General features: G+C 56.2%; 8 protein-coding genes across 8 annotated transcripts; 5 read left to right on the forward strand and 3 right to left on the reverse strand.

Moving 5' to 3' along the window:
* Positions 1-38: 38 nt before the first annotated feature.
* Positions 39-689, forward strand: BAUCODRAFT_152392 (uncharacterized protein; the record flags this gene model as incomplete). Its single annotated transcript, XM_007683385.1, has 1 exon — positions 39-689. One exon carries the CDS (start codon positions 39-41, stop codon positions 687-689), a length of 651 nt encoding a protein of 216 aa, XP_007681575.1.
* Positions 690-836: 147 nt separating this feature from the next.
* Positions 837-1,631, reverse strand: BAUCODRAFT_79877 (uncharacterized protein; the record flags this gene model as incomplete). The annotated part of the gene is made up of 2 exons (XM_007683290.1): positions 837-1,359; positions 1,411-1,631. The coding sequence occupies 2 exons, from the start codon at positions 1,629-1,631 to the stop codon at positions 837-839; spliced, it is 744 nt and encodes a 247-aa protein (XP_007681480.1).
* Positions 1,632-2,596: 965 nt separating this feature from the next.
* On the reverse strand, positions 2,597-4,499 carry BAUCODRAFT_39230 (uncharacterized protein). The gene is made up of 2 exons (XM_007683172.1): positions 3,090-4,499; positions 2,597-3,032 (listed from the first exon to the last, which is right to left on the reverse strand). Exons 1-2 carry the CDS (start codon positions 4,086-4,088, stop codon positions 2,793-2,795), a joined length of 1,239 nt encoding a protein of 412 aa, XP_007681362.1. The 5' UTR covers positions 4,089-4,499; the 3' UTR covers positions 2,597-2,792.
* Positions 4,500-4,846: 347 nt separating this feature from the next.
* Positions 4,847-5,430, forward strand: BAUCODRAFT_127019 (uncharacterized protein; the record flags this gene model as incomplete). The annotated part of the gene is made up of 2 exons (XM_007683386.1): positions 4,847-5,364; positions 5,418-5,430. 2 exons carry the CDS (start codon positions 4,847-4,849, stop codon positions 5,428-5,430), a joined length of 531 nt encoding a protein of 176 aa, XP_007681576.1.
* Positions 5,431-8,185: 2,755 nt separating this feature from the next.
* Positions 8,186-12,746, forward strand: BAUCODRAFT_80202 (uncharacterized protein; the record flags this gene model as incomplete). Its single annotated transcript, XM_007683317.1, has 3 exons — positions 8,186-9,325; positions 9,443-12,188; positions 12,238-12,746. The coding sequence occupies 3 exons, from the start codon at positions 8,186-8,188 to the stop codon at positions 12,744-12,746; spliced, it is 4,395 nt and encodes a 1,464-aa protein (XP_007681507.1).
* A 382-nt stretch (positions 12,747-13,128) lies between these two features.
* On the reverse strand, positions 13,129-14,024 carry BAUCODRAFT_44707 (uncharacterized protein; the record flags this gene model as incomplete). The annotated part of the gene is made up of 3 exons (XM_007683254.1): positions 13,129-13,169; positions 13,229-13,805; positions 13,869-14,024. Coding segments are annotated over 3 exons (774 nt in total), but the record flags the coding sequence as incomplete, so codon positions are not given.
* Positions 14,025-14,098: 74 nt separating this feature from the next.
* On the forward strand, positions 14,099-18,484 carry BAUCODRAFT_314514 (uncharacterized protein). The gene is made up of 2 exons (XM_007683387.1): positions 14,099-14,617; positions 14,770-18,484. The coding sequence occupies exons 1-2, from the start codon at positions 14,571-14,573 to the stop codon at positions 18,353-18,355; spliced, it is 3,633 nt and encodes a 1,210-aa protein (XP_007681577.1). The 5' UTR covers positions 14,099-14,570; the 3' UTR covers positions 18,356-18,484.
* BAUCODRAFT_314499 (uncharacterized protein) lies at positions 18,480-18,837 on the forward strand. The gene has a single exon (XM_007683388.1). The coding sequence runs from the start codon at positions 18,614-18,616 to the stop codon at positions 18,794-18,796; it is 183 nt and encodes a 60-aa protein (XP_007681578.1). The 5' UTR covers positions 18,480-18,613; the 3' UTR covers positions 18,797-18,837.
* Positions 18,838-19,288: the final 451 nt, after the last annotated feature.

Here is a 19,288-nt window from a genome sequence, read left to right on the forward strand (position 1 = left end):
CACAAGTCAATATTCCCTCCAATAACGGCTACAAAACAATGGCTTCCGCAACCACGGCGGCGCAAGTCGTGAGTGTCTCCGTGGCACTCCTGGCATCCGGCGGCATTGCAACTTTATCACTCTTCGACATCCCCGAATTTCAATCGCAGCCGGCCTCGCGAGCCTTGCCCATGACACGATGGCTCTTCAGCCGCGGCTCCCACATGTTCCCTCAAGCGGCTATGGTTTCGAGCGCTGGCTTTGCCTACCTTGCATATAAGGCTTTGCCGGCAGGACCGCTCGCGCAAGCCTTCCAGGCCGCTTTGACAGGCGTCAAGCTGCCGGGTTACCTGGCCGCCTCAGCCCTGACGTTCGCCATTGCCCCTTTCACCATCATCTTCATGAAGGAGACCAACTTCACCCTTATCAAGAAGAATGCAGAGCTCGGAGGCGCTCGAAGTGCTAAGAGCGCCGAGCAGAACGGGCCCCAGCTCGCTCAGCGCAGCGCTGAGGACTCGATCTATGGGAAGGGTGAAGCTGATGAGTTCAGTGACCTGAGCGTTCCGCAAGGGAAGACTAAGCAGTCATCTTCTGCGGAAGACGATGAGAGGGTGCGAAAATTGTTGGGAGACTTCGCTCTGCTAAACAACGTCAGGGCCGTACTGATGGGAGCCGGCGGCATCGCTGGGCTCTGGACGGCTTTGGCATAAGCCTGTCGTGTGTGGCAACCTTGTTTGACTGCAAAACGTGACTGCACAGCGTTTTGTCTGCAGCGATAGTTTTAGCATACGATCTAAGGTATGATAAGCTCAAACTCTGCTCGCTTCAACTGGTTCACGGCTCCTTCGCGACAACGATCAGTACCGGTGGAGATACTGCTTGAACCAGCCCACCGCTGCGTTCTTCCCGCGGATCATTGCATCCCGCTCACCCGGCCGTTTCGGATCTCCTCGGACCAGGCAGGCGTGCTCGACACCGGGAAAGTGTTGATAGTCGAACGGGACACTGTGCTTCTGCAATGTCTCCCAGGTGTGCTCTTTCAGCTCGTCGGTGTACGCATGGTCAATCTCCGGCGCCAGAATTTGAGTCGGGACGTCAACCCCATCAATGTCGTTTCTGGTCACCCAGGAGGGATGGCCGGCAACAACGCAATCAACCAAGTTATGGCCTTTCGCAGCAAGGCGGAAGACCGCCCAGCCACCGTAGCAGTACCCAATCGCCCCGACCTTCTTATACTGGGATCGAAGATGTTTGGCGCACTCGAAGAGCTCCGGCTCCCGAATAGCACGACTGTTTCTCTTCTGAAAGCCGTCCATGTCGAAATCGCCCCAGCGCGAACGATCTGAAAGCGAGTCGGAAGGTAGAACTTCACCGCCGAAGCTGCAGCATTTGATCAGTGTTGGTCAAGCATCGTTGCGCCGGCGCACTGACAGGTCAGGAAGGTATACTGTTGCATTGACCTCCTCCGCTAGATGATCGGCAAGCAGTCTGTTATTGCCGAAGCTCCAGCCAAATGCGTCATGCACAAGCATGATCGCGGTGTCCTTGTTGACGCCTGTCACGTAGGCTTGATTGGTTGACGTCGGAAATGGCTCAGTCTTGCCTTTGGGAGTGCCATTCCACTGGAAGCCACGAAAACAGCATGATTGCATGTTGAACGTGAAGTAGATGCGTATGAAAGGAGCAAATTGCGATAGCTTTCTACATACATGGGCTTTAAGTGTCATGGGACTGGAGAATCCAACTTCATGAAGAATGATCCCCCATGGACTGTCCGCTCCGCGGTAGACATAGAACAGCGTGGGATACTCATCCGTACACCCTTTCGATCCACCCGCATTAGCAGGCGAACGAGGGTCGGATTGCATCTTGCCGTCTAGCATGCTCCTGGGCGACGGAGAAGTCCTTCGCTATATGACCCTGAGTCATCCATACGCGAAGGGTTGCGGATGTTCACATCTGCGGTTATACTCTGCCTGCGGGAACCGCTACTCACCAAGCGAGCCGAATCCGCACTGGCGGACAATCGCACAATGGACCTCCGATGACCAGATGGTATAACTCAGAATATGGAAAGCCGTTTTTATTGATACGGTAGATGCACCTGCGAGGTATTTCCAGCTTGTTTCGCTGTGGGTCTGTGGCGGACGCGGTCCGCGCGGACATCCCTGCAGGATCCCGCACCGTGTGGAGAAAGCACATGCTCCAAAGAGGCCACATTGAACTTGGATGTTTCGCAGCGCGCAACTGTCGACACGTAGTCTCGACACGCACCTCTAGTTATATAGCAACATCATCCGGCCGAGCCCACGCCTCACCACTTCACACATCAGGGAACACACCAAGCGAAGCAATGGTGTGGCATTCAACTCCATGAAAAGGTACGGACCGCTGACGGTTCCATAGGCGCAAACACCACAGCAAAGACGAGCGAACGCACAGTACGCACGGAAAGAAGAGGCCAAACGCGGCAAGCCACAAAGTGAAGTGCAGAAGAAGGAGAAGCCGCAGAAGCCTCCCATCAGCAAAGTTTGGCTATGTAAGTGCCTCAAGCGGTTGCTACGCTCATTGTCGTACATGCTGAGTTTAAACAGATGTACTGCTCTTCGTAGTGTGTGGTGGCATCATCTTCGAGCTAGTGCGGATTGTCTTCAGCGGCGCACAAAGCTTCTTCTAGCTTAGGACTGGTACGATTGAGGCCTTAGCGAGGCGTCACAGGAGGCATATATCAGACCAAGAAAGCGATCTAAGCAAGGCGTGGCGGCCAACAATGCTTTTGTCTGCGTCTATACAGTCTATCAACGGGGTCAGGCTTATGAGTTCGCCTTGGTCTTCCGCTTCCGAGCCTCACCACTCGCATTGGCGGGTAACGCGGCATTGAGAGAGGCTTCGATTTCATCAGGCTGTCCCTGCTCGGCGCCATCTGTAACCTCCCAGGCGACGTGGTCCGGCGTTTGCTTGTTCAATACGCGACCGAGACTCATGTTGTAGAGGTACAGGGGACCGCGGACCAGGAATGTATCTTGGATCGAGGGTCGAGGGACCTCATTGGGCTACATGAGATTAGCAAGTTGTACGCGAGCGTCGCCCATCAAGCAGACGACACTTACATCGAGCAAGAATTCGTGAATGTCGCCTTCTTCTGTCTCCTCTTCCAAGAACACGTTACCAGCACTATCCACAATCAAGATCTTGCCATTCGGCGCCCTTGTCCGCTTCTTCGCGCCCACTGGTCCAGAGGTGATCTCAGCTTCGACCGGCGTGCTCACACCCTCTTCCTTGGCCTTCCTGGCTACCCTCGCACTCTTCACAGGAGCTTTGGACTCCTTCCGCTTGTCTTTCTCCATTGCGCGCTTCTGCCTTCGGTTCCACTGCATGCTGCCTTCCGAGTCTGCCGCGGACTGCTGCGGTTGCGCAGAGCCATTGGCGGCTGGGCCACCGAGCCCTGGTATAGCCCCAATGCCACCCTCGTCACCCCAAGCCATGCGACGAGCTTGCTTGATGTAGCGCTCAACGAACTCTCTCTGCCGTCTCCAGCTCAGATACAGAAACGCATAGTGCGCGCCTCCGCCGACTACCACGAACAGTCCGATGAGCACCGTGCCGAGGCCCGGCCTAAAGCGCTCATAGTAGTAGCCCGTCCCTCTCCACTTAGGGAAGCCATTCCGTAAGAAGTGATCGTAACGCTCTCGCTCGGGTCCGCGCAGGATGTTAGTTACCAAGCTTAACCGCTCGAACCGCGCGGAAGCTTCCTTGTCGAAGCGGTTGATCTCGCCTTGCGAAGGTTGCTTGTTCTTGTGGACGTGAACGGTTGGCTTCGCTCCCGGCTTCGTCTTTGTCTTGGTAGGGATGTTGTAGTTCGCAATCCAGTTGCTCCGTGCCTTGTCTGGGTGCAATGTGCGGGAAAGCTTGCGGTAAGCCTTATTGATGTCATCTTGTTCGGCGCTTGGGTGTATGCCTAGGAAGGAGTAGAACGTCACATTGCTGCCCTCGTGGGATGAGACCTCGTCTTTTAGACGAAAGATCTCATAATCCTCCTTAGTCCAGGCTGAGACGCATACCACAAGACAGAACAACAGCAGGACTGCTGCCCGACCGTGGAGCCTCATGATAAGGGTGCTGGTGTGGTGGCAGAAATCGGGCCGCCACTCACAGCAAACACGAATTCACACAAAACCAGGCGGAGTGACGCAAATGGAGGCATGCACGAGCTAGCGCGTTGCTTCAACGTGGTTACTTGCGTATGGGGGTGCTGTTGGCTGCAGATGGATTTCCTGCTGAGTGGACCTTGGTGGCTTATCATAATCGCGTTGACAGCTGTCCCCCCCGTTGCTACGTATCTCCTCTACTCGCACAACGTTTTGTCGTAGCGGTGCGCGCTTTCTGTCGTGAGTTGTGCGACAGGCTTGATCTATTTTCTCTGCCGAAGCGGTTTGCTCCAAGCTGCTTTCGGCATGGCGACTGCTCCACCCAAGTGAACGGCCGCGGGACGGATCAGCGGGCCCCCTTGCCAACCAGGGAACGCCTCAAGAATTTGGGGGAGGACGAAACGAGAAGGGGAGAGTTGACAGCTCCGTTCAGGCACTGTACGACCTCACGCCCCTCCATCTTCGCTTCTCGTCGCTCGCTTGACAACTACATAATGTAAGCCATATCACGCTTCCCGCTGCCTTCGCTCAGCTTCGCTGCAGAAGACACACGACAGCAAGCAGTCAGCATCGCCGCACTCCATCCGCGGCATGTGAAAGTTTCGCTAATCAGGAACCTCCTTTCCAGCTTTCTGAGACAAGAGACTCGATACAAGAGCACTCCGCGTACCACCAGACCTGTCCTCTTCGACACACCATTGACAGGCAGGTCAGCGATCATGGCGCGCATCAATATCCCTCTAGACGCGCTTACCAGCCGTCTCAACTTCTCCGGCCGCTTCGACTCGGTGCGCTCCCAAAGCTTAGCGAATCGCTTCGCCAACCTCAAACCTGTGGGCGAGTTCTTCGACGTCAAGCGACTCAGTAGACCCCGGGACTTCGCGGAGATCCAGGGTCGGGTGAATTACAACCTGAGCTACTTCAGCAGCAACTATGCGGTTGTCTTTGTGATGCTCGCCATCTACAGCTTGCTCACCAACTTACTCCTGTTCTTTGTGATGCTTCTAGTCGTTGGTGGCATGTTCGGTATCTCCAAGCTCCAAGGCGCGGATCTGGACCTAGGCTTTGCACGCTTCACCTCGTCGCAGCTGTACACAGGCCTGCTGATCGTCGCCGTGCCCTTGGGTATTTGGGCGCGGCCTATTACGACAATACTGTGGTTAGTAGGTGCAAGTGCTGTAACCATTCTGGGCCACGCGAGCTTGATGGACAAACCTATAGAGGCATCTTTCTCCGAGTATGTATCTTCTCCTTCGGCTCAGCGTACGCTTGCTAATGCAGCAATCACAGGGAGGCGGTTTAGGGACCGGTCGACCGCGCATCCTTCGCCCTATGAAATGGGAAGACCGCCCGCAGCTCCCAGTGAAGGCAGACGAAGGCGGAAGCTGGAGGACTGGGAGCTTCGCGATGGCACTCGCTATGACGAGCGCTTTGAGGAGCTGGAGAGTGAGGACGATGGGCAGGGTGTACGATTGGATCCGAATTCGTTTGCTTCTCGGGATGCTCGCCAGCGAGGTTTTGCTGGCGACGATTTGTATTTTGATGGTTATGATCTGGGACAGTATAGACAGCGAAGGCGTAGGATGTATGATTATGCGGAGGATAATGAATCGGATGAGGAGTTGGTGCAATCGGCTATGGCAAAGATTGCGACAGCAAGGACGAAGGGCAAAACAAACGTTAGCTTGTCAGCCGAGGAGATGGAGGCTCTTGAGCGCAGGCAAAGCCAGCCGCCAGAGCCTGTCCCGCCCCCTGCTGTGACAGCACTGGCATCACCGCCACCGACACCGACACCTGCGAAAGTGCCGAAAGGCAAGGCTGCCGGAAGTAGGTCCAGCAGCTCCACAAGCCTGGCTAGCCAGAAGAACAAGAAGAGAGGGAACGGCGTGTCGGCATCGCCAGCGAAGTCGAATTCGAAAGCCAAAGTCGACCGTAAGCCAGTCCCAGCACCGTTGGACCCTGCAGGCAACGGACCGCCTGGCATCATGATTCCAGGGCCAAACGGCGTGCCCATGTTTGCGCCGTTGATCAACTATCCGCCTTCGAGTCCAGAGTCTACTCGCTCCAGTGCTACACGGCCAAGGTCACGCTCGACATCGAAGAACAGCCGACGAGAATCGACACCGCCGGAACGTACAGACCCTTACGTGCAGTACTCGCCGCGATACTACGTGCCGCAACCTGGTGTGCGACCACCGTCGTCAAGCTCAAACATGTCAACGCAAGAGGACGCAGACTGGTACCCAGCAGCACCTCGACATCGCTCAGCTTCGAACGCTCAGTATCCCGCTTATCGTCCTGGAGTAGACGACTACGAAACGCCGTACCTGCCTGCAGCGCAAGGGCGGCGAAACGTAAGTGGCCCGGCCGAGGTACGGTACGCGAGCCTGAGGCGTATGCCGCCTTCGTCTTCGCCTCTAGCACCACGACCTGGCACGCAGCATGCTAATTCCGACCCGGCGGTGACGAGTCGAAAGGGTAGCTCGCTAGGGCATGAGCTTGAGCGAAGCAGCAGCAATACGAGCAGCAGTGACGATCAGGGAGTGCAGGTCAACATTGTGCCTGACGCCAGCGGTAGTGGATACTCGATCAATCGGGTGCCTGCTGCGGCGGTCAATGGCAATGATGGACGGAGGCGGAAGACTGGTCGTAAGTAGCTGTTGCAGGCGGATGTCCACGTATTGTGCACGCCACAAACCCACTACAGTCCGACTTCGTGACTCGATCCGGTCGTGTCTCACGTGGCTGTGACCTGCATAAACACGCTCACACAACGTCCTGCAGTTAAGCACGAAGTCTGGCAAGGTTCTCCTGGTCCACGCATGGAAAGCCTGCAGAATGCACTCCACAAGCGTGCCCTCCCCGCTTAGCATTCGAAAACAGTTCGTGGAACGGACCGTGATCAATTCACCATAATGCATGTCTATAGTGAGCAGACGCACCTACTTGCGCCTTTCTGTGCCTTTTTGTAGATCCACCAGACAACGGTTTCAGCCAGCCTGCTGTCGACATGATTGCTATTTAGGGCATCTGAGGGGTGAGAGACTTGCACAGGCTGAAGCAGTAGTAAGCCAGCGGACGTTGGAGGGCGTTCGGGGATGGATCGGGGAGATCTAGATCTGGGCGGACGTTGTTCGGCCGGGACCTTCATCTGGGCAGGGATGACCAAGGTTGTCAACGAAGGTTTCATGACGGCAACGACGGGTTACGGTTGACATCTGTTAGCCTTTGATAGTGCTGTGTCAGGTCATCAGACGTTTGCTCAATCATCCTAGCACTTGTTTTCGTCACGTGGTTCGATGGTTAGCAATCAGGTTGGTCATGATTCTTGATAGGGCAAAAGGATCGCCTCGGCTTGTAAATGTCACTCCAGTACGATTGCGGATGCGGCCTTGGAGGAGGCTCGTTTTGGCAAGGTGGTCCGGAGTCCGGATGATCTGGGAAGAACCAGTTCCTGCCAAGGCCTGGTGGCTGTCGCTTGCGTACAGTAGTGCTGTGATGTCTGCGGCAGCCAAGTATGCTCGACACAGGGGTACCTATTGTGTGATCGAGAAAAAGGCTAAACAAGGTGACGCGGACACTCGTGAGCATACAGTGTCATGCGTCCTCTTCGGCCTTCTTGTAGGGTGTGGTGACTGCCGAACGAGCCGGACATCCTGATTGTACAAAGCATATGTGAAGGGCCGTGCATGCAGCGGGAGGGCGGGGACATGCATTTGGCTACGAGTCACTAATTAAACGGACATGGTGCATAGAACGCAGCTGGTAAAGCTTGGAGAGGCGGCGGTCAAGGCGCAAAGACGTGGTCACCGTCCAGGAGGTGTTGCATTACCTTGTTGTTGTTGACGCTCTGTCAATCTCTGCCAATTCTCATGATGATTGATGACCGTCTTGCCACGCTGAAACATCTACCTGACCCAATCCCATAAGCGCCGGCTACGTGCGGCGCCCAATAAGCATCGAGAACACACGATCAAGGAAAAGCTAGCATATGCGCACATCCCATCGACCGGCGGCCATTTGCTGCTGCTCATGTCCATCACACTAAGCGAGGGGTCATGTCGAAGCCTGGCCAGTATGGCCTGCCGGGCCCCTCGTCCGCGCAAGTGACAGGCGTGCACGACGAGCGCTCGTACACCATTACACCGCAGGCGCAGGCAGGGAGCAGCAGCAGCAAACCCAGGCGCACCCGCCCAGTACCGAGCCCGCTGCAGGAATCGATTACTGCTCGCTCAGCTTCAGATGCGAGCTCGCCGAGAAGTCCGGGCACCCCGACTGGATCAGCGGCGCGAACGGTGCACAGTCAGGGCCGCATACCTACAACCTCGACCAATGCGAATGCGCTACTGGTGGATCGCGTGAGGGGACCTAATCCTGGCAAAAAAGCTCCTACAAGCCCGACACTTGAGGAGTTTCGTAGCGTCGTCACACGAGATGCGCTGAGAGAAGCTGCAGCTGCTCAACCGCCAAACAGCCAACTCCGGAACGCTTCTGCTCCCTTAGTAGGCGCTGTAACACCTGGATCTCAGGTCTCGCCTCCTGCCTCCCCCACCATGAACTCTTCTGCGTTTCAACCGTCGCACCGCGCCGAGCTCGCCTCCGTTGACGGCAGGCCTATAATGGGACGAAACACTTCCATCGACTCAACTGTGTCCTCAAACTCTGCGGGACATGGACACTCACAGAAGCCCAGCACTGGTAGTTCCTACCGTGTCTCGCAAGAGAACGCGGGGCCACAGGATGTAGCAACCATCATCGCCGCCGCAGGGTCACCCGAAGCGGCAGTACAGAAGCTGCTGAACGAGAAGAATCAAGCCGCCTCCCACAATGCGCAGCTGTGGAGACTGGTCGAGAAGCAGAGAGCCATGATTCTGGGGCTCAACAAGGATCTAGAGAAGACACTCAAGGAGAAGGAGCGCTATAGGAAGAAGCTCAAAGATCATTTGGTGCAGTCGCAGTCGGCGCCGACCCTTACCACCCAGCAAGTTGCCGAAGTGGATGGACGCGAGAGCAGTCAGTCTCCCGTTACGGCGAGTGACGGTGGCAGAGACGTGGCAACGGCAGCTATGACGGCTGCGGAATTGCGTGGTACAAGCTTGGACAGCCGCAAGGTCAGTGATACATCGGAGCTTGCCTCGGTCGGTCGTGGGCGTTCAGACACGCCTCAGTCCGCGACAAAGCCGCCCTCGTCGAGCAGTGTAGGGAGTGTGCCTGATACGCCACAATCAGCGAGCAGCGGCAACACCATGGACCAGCCCTCCATGTTACCGGCACTGTCGTACACCAAAGCCAATCGAAATGCGGTGCCTAGCCAGTCTCAATCTTCGTCTTTGCGAAACTCACCAAATGTTGCGCAAACGCCAACATTCGCTTCTGTGCAGCAAGCGACGGCGAACTTTCCAAGCTCGCCGAAGTCAATTTCCAGCCCGAAATCCAAGGAAGGCGCGATCCGGAAAGCTCCGCCGGCACCGCTGCAGCTTTCTCCCATCCCAATAGCAAACACGATGGCAGCGAGCAAGATTGTTGATCCATCTGACTCGGATTATGAGGAAGATCCGGACAGCGCACGTGCCGAGCAGATGCTGCGCGGTCGGAGAAAGACACGTGAGGAGGACGACCGCGAGCGTGAGGCGGTGGCTATGCATGAGCTCGAGCAGCGTAGTCAGTCGAAAAAGAAGAGCAAGAGCAAAAGTAAAGCTACTGCAGCCCAACCTGAGCCTGCCGAGATGCCGAGTTCAACAACGCTGGCTACAGAGTCGGCGCCTGACGCACGACCAAAGCAACAGCAGGTGTTCCAGGCGACAGCGGACCCGATCTCCATTTTGCGACAACGAGCGGTGTCGGATGGAGCTGGGCTTGTGAAGAGTAACACCGCGCCATCACTGATGAGCCCAGGCTTGCCCATGACTCCTGGCTTACCAATGAGTCCCCGACCCGGCCACAAGCCCCTGAATTCACCTATGCCACGCATGCCCAACACGCCAATGATGCCCATGTCGCCAAAGGCCGGTTTGGCAAACGTGGCGGGGCTCCCACTGTCACCGAGAGCGCCAAGGCAGCCTCTTCCGATGGTACCGCAGACTCCGCTTACCTTCGCTTCACCGCACCTCGCACGTGCTGAGATGTATCATCAGCAGGCGCAAGCTCAACAAGGCTCAATTAGCGAGATGCTGAAACCATCTCCAAACCCGAGCCCAGAGCATGAGCAACCGCCAACGCTCAGCGGTCCGATACCGAAAACGCCGGGTGAGGTGTATCGAGGACTTGTGGTGGAGCAGTATCCGGATCTTCTACTTCCCCCCAACGCGCTGCCATCAATCTATATCAGGACATCATCGTCCAGGCTGAAGCCTTCCCGCCAAAGCTACATTGCTCCGAAGCAAGCCGACGAGAGTCCAGTGTTGACGCTTGCGGTATATGAACGCTCAGATAACAGGCAGTTGTGGCGGGTCGAGAAGACCGTGGCCTCAATTGTCCTGCTCGATGCTCAGATCAAGTCGGTCTGTGCGTTCAGAGACCGTCTGCCGGACAAAACGCTGTTTGTCGGACATGCACCAGCGAAGATTGACGCGCGCAGAGTCGCCACCGACGCCTACTTCGAAGGCATGCTTGATTCGCTGGAGAACGATACAGCCGCCAAGATCCTGTGCAAATTCTTATCCATTGACGCATACGGCGCCGAGGCTATGGACTACTTTCCTGCAAGCTCCGATGCTCGGCCAGACACACCTATCGCGAAACATCGCTCGCAACGAGCTGGCTACCTTACGAAGCGTGGCAAGAACTTCGGGGGATGGAAAGCGCGGTACTTCGTCCTTGACGGACCTAATCTGAAGTACTTCGAGGCGCCAGGTGGTGCGCATCTTGGGTCCATCAAGCTTCAGAATGCGCAGATCGGAAAGCAGTCAGCCAGCCCAACGAATGCTACACAGGAAGATGAAGACAACCAGTTCAGGCATGCTTTCTTGATCCTCGAGCCGAAGAAGAAGGATTCGAACAGCTTGGTGAGGCACGTGCTGTGCGCGGAGAGTGACGAGGAAAGAGATGACTGGGTAGATGCACTGCTGCAGTATGTCGACTTCAAGGACGAAGAGGAAGAGGTCTCATCCACGAAGGGAACACAATTCATTCGTCCGGACCTCAGCGGTGCGCGCAGTCCTCGCTTGCAGAAGTCTATGAACGATTTACAGTTGCCGTTGAAGCCCATTGACCGCACCCACCTCGCTCCAAAGGACTTGCGCGTCGTCAACTACCACGAGACTATAGCCGGCGAAGCACCAATTATAGGTCCTTCGCGCAAAATGGGCTCCTCATCTCCGCCTCGTGAAGATGGCCTCAGCCCGGCCTCGGAGCCGACACCTACATCAATGCACCCGAACATTTCTGCACCGACCAACCTGCACGTCATTTCCAATGCTGGAGACTGGGGTATGAAGCCTCCGCCAACGCCACAGACTGCTAACAAGGACCGGAAGAAAAGCATGTTCGACTACATCCGTGGGCGCTCATCTTCGGACACCGCTCCGGGTCTGGCTTCACCTGGCCTCCCACCACTGGATCGGACGCAGGCGGGCGGTGGACGTGCTGTCTTCGGCGCACCTCTTTCCGAAGCTGTTGAGTTTGCAAGGCCTATTGGTGTTGCTACCGAACTGCCGGCAGTCGTTTACCGCTGCATTGAGTACCTCACCGCGCAGGGCGCTATAGCTGAAGAAGGCATCTTCCGGATGTCCGGCTCGAATACGGTAGTTAAGGCACTCAAGGATCGCTTCAACTCGGAAGGTGATGTCAATCTGGTGGCAGAGGACCAGTACTACGATATCCACGCTGTTGCAAGCTTGCTAAAGCTGTACTTCCGTGAGCTGCCCGTTAGCATACTCACACGGGAACTGCATCTCGACTTTATGCAGTGCATGGATTATCACAGCCAGGAGAAGGTTGTGGCGTTGAACATGTTGGTTAACAAGCTGCCGAAACCGAATCGGGCGCTGTTGCACGCTTTGGCGATGTTCTTAATGTCGATTGTGCAGAACGCCGAGGTCAACAAGATGAATGTCCGGAATGGTGAGTGCCCTGGAACCGCTGTGTCTGAACCCTACTGACAAGATATCAGTTGGCATCGTCTTCTCCCCTACCTTGAACGTTCCTGGACCACTCATCTCTTCCTTCGTCGAGGAGCAAGAGATCATCTTCGGCCCACCCATTGACGACTCAGACTCGCCTGTTTCGGCCACGGAAATGGTACCGCAATCCTTCGCAACAGACCTACGGTCTCCGCGCAAGCAGATGTTCTCAGACTTACCAACACCGGCTTACAACCAGACAACATTCCAACCACACGGCGCGCTACATACCGGTGACGTCGGCATGATACCCATGCAACCCAACTACCCAACCTACCAAATGGCCCCACAAGGTGACGGCGGCTTTGGCAGCTTGAACGACGCCCTTCGTGCACCGACGGTCTACACTACGGCCGCAAACGGAACACCGACCCCGAGAGACGTGAAGACGAAACGACGCGAGAGTGCGATGATGATGCTGAGTCCGCTCACCCCAGGGGGCCCGCAGAAGAAGGCGAGTATGTCTCGGTTGCGGGTGGGTGATGGATCGAGCTTCTAAGCATAGAAGAGTGGATGATCACGAGCTGTTGGCAGCAGATGGCATGGATATGGATGATGGATACCATGCAGGTTACGCTGAGCATATTTTGGGCACAGACATTTGCGTGCCTTGGGTGCATTTAGCGTTTGTTTATTCTCACAGCATCATACCCCCTTTGAGCATTTGGGCCGCTGGGTCCTTTAGCTTCGTGTACATAGCGTTCGAGCGGTAATCTCCATGGTGGACTATTGCTCGCTCATCCAGTCGCTCCCGGAATTAGATGGTGCCGTGCATTAAGGCACGTAACACACATGCAGAACACGTAAGTACCTCAGAGCGCCGATGGCTTCCTATTCTCGCTTGGTTTGCTCTTGCCGAAATGTGTGTCTGGTCGCTCGAGTTTTTGTCCGTCCAGCTCGATGTCGACCTTTTCGTTATAGACTGCGCGTAGTTAGCCGGTACCGACGCATTGGTAAAATGAAATCGTGTGTGTGACCCACAACAAACGAGGCCAACTATGAGCCCGCACTCCAAGGTAGGCCGGTTATAGTACCAGATAATGTCTTCATGCAGCTCACCATCGACCTCGACCGAATAGTACTCCGCTTCACCCTTATACGGACATTGCGTGCGAGTCTTGCTCGGTCGAAGCACCGTCGGATCGACGGCTGTAAGCGGGATGTAGTATCTGCATGGCAGTCCGGTCTCGTACAGATGCATCGAGGTGGTCGTGTCGGCTACCACTTTGCCACCGACCGAGACACGAATGTGACGGCGCGATTGCAGGATGTCGACGCGCTTGAATGGGTCCTTGGGGTGGACATGGATGGGCGTGTCTTCTTCGAACCATTGGTCCATCGATGCGAAGTCGATCTTGACAAGGCCTTTGAGTTGCTCGGCATTGCCTGTGAGGTCGTCGGAGAAGGCGATGACGTTGTCTGTTGATTTGTTACCGACGGCGAGGGACCAGAGGTGGGCTACTTGTTTGCCGTTGTCGGTGGTGACGGTGTCGTTCTCCGTGATCTTGAGGCCGGTTTGTCTGGTGCTGCTTTGGAGCTCAGACCTTGGGACGTAGAACTACATAACATGGTGAGAGGGTTTTCGACTGAGTATGCATTGAGCGCTGTGTATTATGCGGACCTGCGGGTAGAAAGGATGCTCCCAGACATAGTGGGCTTGTGTTGTCTGGAGAATATACGTTCCGTTGAACAGAATCTTGATCATTCGTGGCGTATGAAGGACTTTGACCGGCCCATCTGTGCCGAGCTTGACGGCAAGCTTTTTAAGATTACTTGAGGCTTTGTCAGTCAACCAGAGCGTTTTGGAATTGGCATCTCCATGGACTCTAGTCATCAACGTCCGGGCAAGGAAGGCTTACTCTCCCATTTTCGAGGAAGTGGAGAAGGTTCGGTTATTTGCGACAGCACTTCGACCGAGGGCTAGAAGCTTGGATAACAGTGTCACGGAAGCACTTGGTCTGGAACGGATACACTGCGTTAACGATGGTGAAAAGATCATGTTCGGCTCATTCAGCAAGTAGCTACAGTAGTCGAAGTAAACCACATAAGCGTTGCGGGGAAAGCGGCAACGCGTAAAGATGTTGTTGGACTCTCCAAAGACCCTCATTGTTCGCGGAATCGAAGGACCAGAAATGCAGTCGACCAATCGCATTCGGGCGCAGTGATCGTGGTCTGTGAGCTCTACAAGCGCCACGGTCTCACATGTGTCTCGGGGTGTATATACACAGGCGACTCCATTCCCCGCCCGAGTGGCTCAGTACATACCAAGTATACGGACGATGGGTGCATTGTTGCCAGCTCACATCGAGAGTCTGGCTTGCCGATGCTTCACGGGAGTAGGTATGAGCATCAGAACGCGCATGAACAGAGGTATGTTCGACGAATGTATATTGCGGTCGATAGAGCCCGTGCGCCAAAACATGCGACCCCACAAGAAGCGGCAGCGGCCCTCCGAATTTAGCTGCCTTGCCTGGGTCGGAGCGGCGTTTCGGGGGCTCAGGGCTGACGCTACCCCGTTAAAGCAAGGGCATTCGCACTCACGCTGACGGGCCTTTTACTCCCCCTGCAAAACATGAGCCCGCCCACCTACTGCACGCCTACGCCCACTACATCACCCATGACCGACAGCTCGGCCGCAAGATGCAGCCGAAAAGCACGGCTCCCACACTGAAGGATGTCTTGCTATGGACTCTCCTCCTCGCTCCCGTCACCGCGGCCGCTCTGCAGCAGCAGCCGCCCCAGAAGGCATACCCCTCCAAATCCGCCAACTCCCTCTCCTACGTGGAGCACTTCCAAGCCCAGGACTCCCTGCAGACGCCATTGAGCGGGCAGCGAGGCCACCGGGACACGTCGACGCACGAGCACGACGAAGACAATGAGCGGCTGAGATCGGGATCTCACTCACGCTCTGCACGCACGCGGACCTCGTACAACGAGCGCGCCCTAGCGACTTATGCCGCGGCCGAGAGCAATCCGGCCGTCCGGGCACCACCTGCAGAAAGGTCGACGTCGGCTACGGCCGGCTTGACCTCGCGACTTCCGGCGCGGTCTCTGCAGGACTGGCAAGTCGAGGAGATTGTCCTCCTGGCGACTGTTGATGGGAAGCTTCACGCGAGAGATAGGACCACGGGTGCTGCGAGATGGCAGCTCGAGGTCGACACGCCGATGGTGGAGACGGTGTATCATCGGCATAACCATAGCCTCGATGGTAAGGCTGTGGGGCTAGACGATCCGATATGGGTGGTCGAGCCTAGTCAAGATGGGAGCATATACGTGTATGCTCCAGGGACCGGCTTGGGTATGCAGAAGCTTCCCTACACGGTGAAGGAGTTGGCAGACGTGCTTAGTCCGTTTGCTGGAGAGGGCATGCCAGCCGTGACTTATACTGCGGAGAAGAAGAGCACCCTATACACGATTGATGCAGGCACTGGCAACATCCTGAAGGTGTTCAGTTCTTCTGGCTCCATGACCAACGACGACCGCAGTTGCCGCCGAGTGGACCCGCTGGCGAGTCTGGATGACGAAGAGTGTGAGACAATGGGCACGCTCATCATTGGCCGCACAGAGTACACCGTGGGCGTCCAGGATCGAAACACTGGCGAGCAGATCAGCACCATCAAGTACTTCGAGTGGGGTCCCAACAACCGTGACCAAGATTTGCGAAGTAAGTACACCACGACTTTGGACAGAAAGTACGTCTACTCCAGGTATGACGGCTCGATATACGGCTTCGACCTTGCAGAGTACGGCACGTACGGAGCAATGCAAGCCAGTAAGCCTCGTTGGAGCAACAAGTTCACGTCACCCGTGGCGAGGGTTTACGATATCGTTCGTCCTACAGACGACAGCTCTGCCGATCCAGCTCTTGTAGTCCTCCCGCAGCCGGTCGGACCAACACTCGATGAGCTCAGAATACTAGAAGATGATGCCATGAACAGCGTCTACATCAACTGCACCGAGTCTGGCAGCTGGTTCGCACTGTCAGAAGCTAACTACCCTACCGTGACCGAGGGTGCTAGACCAGCGCAATGCTATAACGATGACTTCTTCGGCATGAACTTCCTACCGATGTCGAAGGCGGACCGTGAGGCGTTCATGGGTGTTCACCTGTTGTCACCGCACCCGCAACGACACGGCATTCCATTAATCGGAGGAGTGGATCATCCACGCATTGACCCTCCGCAACAGCATCAGGAGCATGGCATACTGCCCGTCAGCCAACCTCCACAACCACTGCCGTATGTGATGATCAGCGCAATACTTACCGTGTTGGCGGTGCTGGCTGCACTGGGCTACCATTACCGTGACCGCTTCCCACTCAGGCTGGGACAGGCCCGCACGGCTATGGACGTTGTCTTACCCGCAGAAGGTATCAAGACCAGCATTGAGCCCGACGCTGTGCTTGTTAGAGACAACGAACCGGCCAAGGAGGTCATTCTGCCGCAACCGGAAAGCGATCAAGCTGTAGAAGGTGCGGCGGTAGGGCAGGACGGTAACGAACTAGCACGCAACGACTCTCCCGAAGATGGCATGGACGATGAGGATGACGGCCAGAGAGACACCAAGGAGCAGAAAAGGCACAAGCGAGGCAAGCGCGGTGGGCGCAAGCAGAAGGAGAAGGAGCAGGCCGCGGTCGAGGCAAGAGCGAAGCGTAAGACGTCGCACGTGCCTCAGCCTGCCGAAGTCATTAGTGTCACTGCTTCCGAGTCGGCGGAAGTGGCTGGACCACTGCAGATCAACAGCCTCGTCATCCACAAGGACAAACTGATCGGTCAAGGCAGTAGCGGCACGTTGGTGTTCGAAGGGTCGTTCGAAGGTCGTGAGGTGGCCGTCAAGCGGATGTTATCCCAGCATTACGAGCTGGCGCTGCAGGAGGTGTCGTTCCTGCAGCAAAGCGACGACCACCCGAATGTGATCCGCTACTTTTGCCAGCAGAAGGACGATCACTTCTTGTACATCGCCGTCGAGCTCTGTCAGGCGAGCTTGTACGATGTCTGGGAAGCGGACAAGGCGAAGACGGAAATCAGGCAGCAGCAGCTCAACGCGCTGAAGCTGGCGATCCAACAAGACGCCCCTAAAGCGTTACATCAGTTGGCCGGCGGGTTGTTCCATCTTCACAACCTCCGCATCATCCATAGAGACATCAAGCCGCAGAACATCCTAGTCGCATTCCCGAAGAGAGGACAACTCACCACCGGACCGCGACTCGTCATCTCTGACTTCGGACTCGGCAAGAATCTCCCGGAAAACGTGAGCACACTCAACGACGCCACCGTCAACGCCGGAACCTCCGGCTGGAAAGCGCCCGAACTCATCTCCCAACCCAGCACCGAAAGCAAGACCAGCCAATCGCACTCCCACAACGCCAGCGACAGCGCCAATGGTCCCAACGGCGGCGGCGGCGGCACGAGCGGCGTCAAACGCGCCGCCGACATCTTCTCCCTCGGCTGCCTCTTCTTCTGGGTCCTGACCGACGGCCAACACCCTTTCGAGGACGAAACGGGGTGGCAAGGCCTGCGCGAGCTCAACATCAAACGCGACCGCAAGAAGATGGGCGAGTTGGCCGGGTGGTCCGACGCGTATGAGCCCATGCAGTTGATCACCTCCATGTTGGAGCATTTACCCGAGGATCGGCCGACGGCGCAGCAGGTGCTCACGCATCCGTTCTTTTGGCCGGCGGAGAAGAGGTTGGCTTTCCTATGTGATTGCAGCGATCATTTCGAGCGGGAGGCGAGGGGAGTGGTGGAGGATGGGTATGCTGGGGACAGCTACCATCTCAGACTACTGGAAGACCGTATGGAGGAGGTTGTTGGTCCGCAGCATGATTTTTTGAGGAAGTTGGATCCGGCGTTGATTGCCGAGTTCGGTCGACAACGCAAGTACAGTGGCAACCGGTTGTTGGATTTGTTGAGGGGGTTGCGGAACAAGAAGAATCATTATGAGGATATGCCGGAGGGGGTGAAGAGGATGGTGGGGGGGTTGCCGGAGGGGTACGTGAGGTATTGGACCGAGCGGTTTCCGAGGTTGTTGATGGTGTGTTTCGAGGTTGTGGCGGAGGCGGGGTTGGGGGCCAGCGATCGCTTCAAGACGTACTATGATTCGACGTAGGAGGAGCGAAGACGGGGGGTTTGAGGGCTGCGCTGTAAGACCGTATTCTACGTGGGAGTGAGTGGGGCTTGAGAGGGGTGTTGACGGTTCGGGAAAGGGTAGGATGATTCGCAAGTATCGAGCCAGAGAATTTGTGGACTGTACTCCCGACGCAGACGTACAAGCGAACATCGAAAGCCATGCGGTAGCAATAGTACATTTGTGTGAAAGCATTCTTCAGTTCATTGCAGAGAGTGCCGTATAGTGTAAACGCGACTCATGCAGGTACGAACGATGACGATGTTCCAGGCGTGCAGGGCCGCGGTGCCACCTCCACATGGCGCGGTGCGACCAAATTCCCGCAAAAAGTTCGAGGCGGCGGTGCATCAGAGGAAGCATCTCCTCGTCCACCTATTTACCTCGTGTCGCCCTCACCATTCAACATCTATGAAGATTAGGTGACGGCAGAGACATCGAGATTAGTCACGCCAACTCGGTAAGTGCGCAAGCCGTGTCAATGCAATTCGCTCGCCTTCCCTCGCCCTCCACCGCAGACTCTTCACCCACTACTACTTACACCATCCCTCCCTCCTTCCCTCATTGCCTCCTTCCTCTACTCACTCACTCACCACCTCCACCACTGACACTACATATCCTCTACAGCTCACCCTACATAACCAAACTGTAAACCACCATCTGCCTCTCGTGGAGTTGCCACGAGTCGAAGTCGAGCGTCTCCTCTTGCAGCACAACACCGACCAGCCCCTCGACGACCAACACCATCAGCTGCCGCATAAGAGCCAACTTGGAGTTCTTCCCTTGAGCGGGGAAGACTCTGCGAGCTCTCGCCACACAAGTCGCGTGCGGTTGGGGTTCGCCCCGTTCAAGCCGCCCTAACATCACCCACTCCTCCAACAACAGAATCCCTACCAATTTGTTTCCAGTGCTTGTAGC

This window comes from Baudoinia panamericana, assembly GCF_000338955.1.
Source record: "Baudoinia panamericana UAMH 10762 unplaced genomic scaffold BAUCOscaffold_15, whole genome shotgun sequence".
NCBI lineage: Eukaryota > Fungi > Ascomycota > Dothideomycetes > Mycosphaerellales > Teratosphaeriaceae > Baudoinia > Baudoinia panamericana.